This window comes from Mandrillus leucophaeus, unplaced genomic scaffold (assembly GCF_000951045.1).
Source record: "Mandrillus leucophaeus isolate KB7577 unplaced genomic scaffold, Mleu.le_1.0 Scaffold200, whole genome shotgun sequence".
NCBI classification, from domain to species: Eukaryota; Metazoa; Chordata; class Mammalia; order Primates; family Cercopithecidae; genus Mandrillus; species Mandrillus leucophaeus.
Window position 1 is genome coordinate 1,427,707 of NW_012102033.1, and position 4,641 is coordinate 1,432,347.

A 4,641-nucleotide genomic window follows, 5' to 3' on the forward strand; every position below is an offset into this window, starting at 1 on the left:
CCTTCCCTTCTTCCCCTTCCTTCCCCCTCTCCTCCTCTCCCTCCCCTTTCCCCTTCCCCTTCCCCTTCCTCCCTTCCTTCCTTCCTGTTCCTTTTCCTTCCCTTCCCTCCTTCTCCCCACCTCCTTTCTCCCTCCCTTCCCTTTCTCCCTTCCCTCCCTTCCTGCCCTCTCCTCCCCTCCCCTCCCTTCCCCTCCGTTCCCCTTCCCTTCCCTACTTCATTTACTCAACACCCCTTGGGTGGGTTTCTTAATCTCTCTGAGCCTCAGTTTTCTCATCTGGAAAATGGGGATGATAGCGAGATCTGCCTTGTAGGGTTGTGAGCATGAAGTGAGTGAGTCTGGGAGAAGCACTGGGCAGTGCTCGGCTCGTGGTAGGGGCTACATAAGAGTTGACAGCCGCTCACTGAGCGCCGGCTTTATGGGCGCTTTAGTGATGTGGTGAAGGGGGTGTGTTCTGGAACCGGACTTCCTGGATTTGAATCTGGCTCTACTGTCTTCTCACTGTGTAATCTTGAACCTCTCTGTGCCTCAGCTCCAAAATCTGCAAAGTGGGGATGATGGTGGGACCTAACTCAGAGGGATGTTGTGGGGATTAAATGAATTAACATGCACAGTGCGGAGAACAGAGCCTCCCACATGGCACAGGAAGTACTATGTGAGAGTTCACTAGTGCCAGGATGATGGTTGTTAGCATCACTAATTGGGCTGTTTGTTCCAAGTCCCCATCCTGACTGGGGATCATTATCATTGGGGGAGCTGGCTGACAAATGCAGCCTCCTGGGCTCCAGTCCTAGTGGACTGAATTGGAAACTCTGGGACTGGGGCCCAGGGAACTATATTTTTAACAAGCTCCCTTTTGATTCTGCTCCATGTGAGTGCTGGGCTGCCTTGAACAGTTGCACGGGTTGTTCACCATCCAAGGATCCGTGGCCCAGGGGCCAGGTGGAGGCTGACCCCCAACGTGTGCTCCACTTGCCAAAACGCGTGTCCTGTCTCGAGGCTGAGTCAGCCCAGAGGGGAGTTGCCTTTTACTGATTCTCCCCAGGGTTGGCACCGGCCCCAGGAGTGTAGACTGGTGTGAAGCATCTGTCGTACCCGATCATTCACCTGATGGCTCATTGGTTTTCAAGCTGTTTTCAGCCATGCTGACAGGTTCTTAGGAAGGCCGGTAATAAATCCCGCAGATAATAGCCAGGCTGCACAGCCTGAAATGGTGCTGGGATACTCGGGCCAACAGAGGGGCTGGGGAGGGAGCAATTTCTGCTTGGGACCAGGGCTCAGGTAGGATCTGAAGAAAGCTCTGGAAGATGGGGATTGAGCCTGGTGGAGAAAGAGCCCATGAGCTCAGCCTGGCGTATCTCATGGGGCTGGATCCAGTGAGCAGGGTAGAGAGAGGAGGCCCCAGAGGGTGGTGAGGGCCTTGAATACCCAGAGTGGCACCCTAGGTCTTATCCTGAGAATTGCAGGGAACTGTGGAAGGGTTGTAAGCATGGAGGGACAGCTGCGACCCTGGAGGGCAGAGGGGAGGGGCGAGATGAGAGTCAGGGAGGCGGGTGCCTCTGGGGAGAAGACTCTGAGTCCCAGCCCATGGTGACCATCCGCCCTACCCGTCTCTGGCCTCAGGGGGTTTGTGGAGCCTGTCAGGCTCTGAAAGACCCTATTTCAAACCCAATTCACACCAGGCATGGTGGCACATGCCTGTAGCCCTAGCTACTCAGGAGGCCAAGGTGGGAGGATCGCTTGAGCCCTGGAGTTGGAGTCCAGCCTGCGCAACATAGTGAAACCCCAAATCAAAAAATAACAATAAAAAAGCCCAGCCGGGTGCAGTGGCTCACACCTGTAATCCCAGCACTTTGGGAGGCCGAGGCGGGTAGATCACGAGGTCAGGAGTTCAAGACCAGACTGGCTAAGATGGTGATCACTTAAAGTTAGGAGTTCGAGACCAGCCTAGGCAACATGGTGAAATCCCATCTGTACTAAAAATGCAAAAATTAGACCTGGCACGGTGGCTCATGCCTGTAATTCTAGCACTTTGGGAGGCCAAGATGGGCAGATCACTTGAGGTCAGGAGTTCAAAATCAGCCTGGCCAACATGGTGAAACCTCAGCACCATGGGAGGTTGAGGAGCTAGGATCGCTCCAGGCTGGGAGTTTGAGACCAGCCTGGGCAACACAGGGAGAACCCTGTCTCTACAAAAAATACCGGGCTTGGTGGCACACAACTGTAGTCCCAGCTACTTAGGAGGCCAAGGCGGGAGGATGGCTTGAACCCAGGAGTTCAAGGCTTCGGTGCGTTATGAGTTCGCCTGTCAATAGCCACTGAACTCCAGACTGGGCTATAGAGCAAGACCGTGTCAGAAAAAAACAAAACACCCAGCGTGGGTGACCCCGGTGGCTGTGTATGGGTGGAGACGCACCCCGAACTGAGCCCACGGGGCGCTGTCCCGCCTGCAGATGTTCGGGCAGCGACGCAGCGCGCAGGCGCTGGAGCTGGCGCACATGCTCTACTACCGCAGTACGTCCAACAACTCAGAGCTGCTCAGCGCCCTGGCCCTGCGCGCGCAGGACGAGCACACCAAGGAGGCGCTGCTGGCTCACAGCTTCCTGGCCCGGCGGCCAGGGGGCACTCAAGGCTCGCCCGAAGGTAGGACGTGACCCTGGGACCCTGCCCCCGGGGGCCACACCCCCGCGAGGCCCCGCCCCAGCGCGACACGTCCCCACCCCCAGTTCCCACGGGTGGACCTGACGGATTTGCGAAGAGACCCCGACCCTCAACAGACAGGACCTCCGAATCCAGCCTCCGATCTTGGTCCCTGATGTGACCGCCCTTTCCTAACCTCAGCCTGGTTGGGAGTCTTGGCTCCATGGCACGGACCCCTCCTGTCACTCTTTTTCTCTACCTGAGCTGACACTCTCCCTACAAGAGACCCTGTGGGGTCCTTGTGTGGGCCCCAGGTGGTCCCCTTCCCTACAGGAGCCCCCACCTTCCCTGCGCAGGAGCCCCTGACTGATCCCCAGACGAGAGTCCCAGAGCTGGGCCTTCTGGCCCTCTCAAGCCTCCTGGGCCTTGTTCCGTTCCCTTCCAAGCCTCAAGATCACTCCTACGCTTCTCCCAAACCCAGACCCTTCCTGTTCTTTGCCCTACGCCCCTCCTTGCTGGTCCCCCGAATCTTCCCCGATCTCAGTGTGACCTCAGAACACCTGCCTCTCCCCTTGCAGAGACCTCCAGGTGGCTCCGGTCGGAGGTGGAGAACTGGCTCCTAGCCAAGTCAGGCTGTGAGGTGGCCTTCAACGGAACTCGGGCCCTGGCGCATCTGCAGGCCCTGACCCCCAGCATGGGATTGTACCCACCCCCGGGTTTCCCCAAACTAGACCCAATGACTCCAATCACTTCCGAGCTCCCGCAGGCCACGCCCAGCAGTAACACCCCCTGAGTAGAACCTACCTTCCTGCCCAGTCAGCAGACTAGGAACTAAGCCCCGCCTTGTTCACGACAGGCTGTCAATTGCTGTTATACTTTTTGACTCCAACTTCCAATGACAGGTAATTATTTTTGCTACACTGTGTGCTTGAGGAAAGCAGACAATCAAAGTAGCCAGCAGTTGCTGAGTCCCCCCCGCCCCTTCTATGAACAGCCAATCAAAGCGATTTAGCTCGGTTTCTATTCCATTTCTTAGTCCCACCTTCACCATAAACATCCAAGTGTGATTTGACCGAGGAGCTGGGGGTGTCTGCCAATCACAGCTGCTCAGCTCTGGCTTCTGTAAACCGCCAGGTAGAGTTAAAGCTGCGCCCTCCCGAGACTACATATCATTGTCTTTTTTAGCCCGCTCCAGGCAAACTGCCCATCATGTGCACCAAGGCCGTTTAGCCCTGCCTCCTGGCAAACGGCCAGTGACAGCTGCTGGGTTCCATCAACCTTGGGCAGCCGGTTGTCGCTGCAGGGAAGCCACCAATAAGAATTTCGAAAGGAAACCTGATCTTGCTATCAATTGCTGCTGCTTAAATGGCAGGCCAGCTGGTCAGCTGCTGATCAGGGTGTCTAGGCTGAAGGAGTTGGAGACCTTGTGCTAGGTAGGTGAACCAGAAACCACCCTCGCCACCAAGACTCGCTCCCAACCTGGCTCCCAGCAATCTCAGGTGCCTTCCTCGCCCAGGTCCTTCACCCTTTCTACAGAAACTACCTCGGTCTGGATCTCCCCACCACCAGCAGCCTGTGCAATATTTATTAGTCTATCAATTTCTCCCCGGTCTCCTGTCCCAAAGTAATAAATCATGTTTAATAAGTCTGGATGAGGCTACTCTCAACACACTGCCTTTAGGGTAACCTTGCTGTGTAGGAGCAGTTAAAAAATTATTTTAAGAAATCTGGATGAGTAGAATGGCTGCAGGAGTTGGAGGGAAGGAAAGCAATTGAATCCTGGAAAGAAGGGAGGGACTCTAGCTAGATCTTGGGGTCCCAGACAGAGAAAGCTGTAGTCCTAAAAAGAGGCTGGGTTCATGGTTGGTGAAACAAAGACAGTCATAGATGAGGATCTTAGAAGGATCTGATTCCTGAGGAGTCCCAGGGCCTGATGAACAGAGGAGATAGGGTAGCCATGTGCGATTATGCAGATTTGCAGATTTTTTTTTTTTTTTTTTT

General features: G+C 55.3%; 1 protein-coding gene across 4 annotated transcripts in view; it reads left to right on the plus strand.

Annotated features, from left to right (window-relative positions):
* TMEM143 (transmembrane protein 143) overlaps positions 1–4,290 on the plus strand; it is a 26,615-nt gene extending 22,325 nt beyond the window's left edge. For all 4 annotated transcript variants that reach the window (XM_011979383.1, XM_011979385.1, XM_011979384.1 and 1 more), the window contains 2 exons: positions 2,454–2,643; positions 3,219–4,290. In XM_011979383.1, coding sequence (XP_011834773.1) covers positions 2,454–2,643; positions 3,219–3,433 — 405 coding nt within the window. In that variant the 3' untranslated portion in view covers positions 3,434–4,290. The remainder of the gene's footprint in view (positions 1–2,453; positions 2,644–3,218) is intronic.
* Positions 4,291–4,641: the final 351 nt, after the last annotated feature.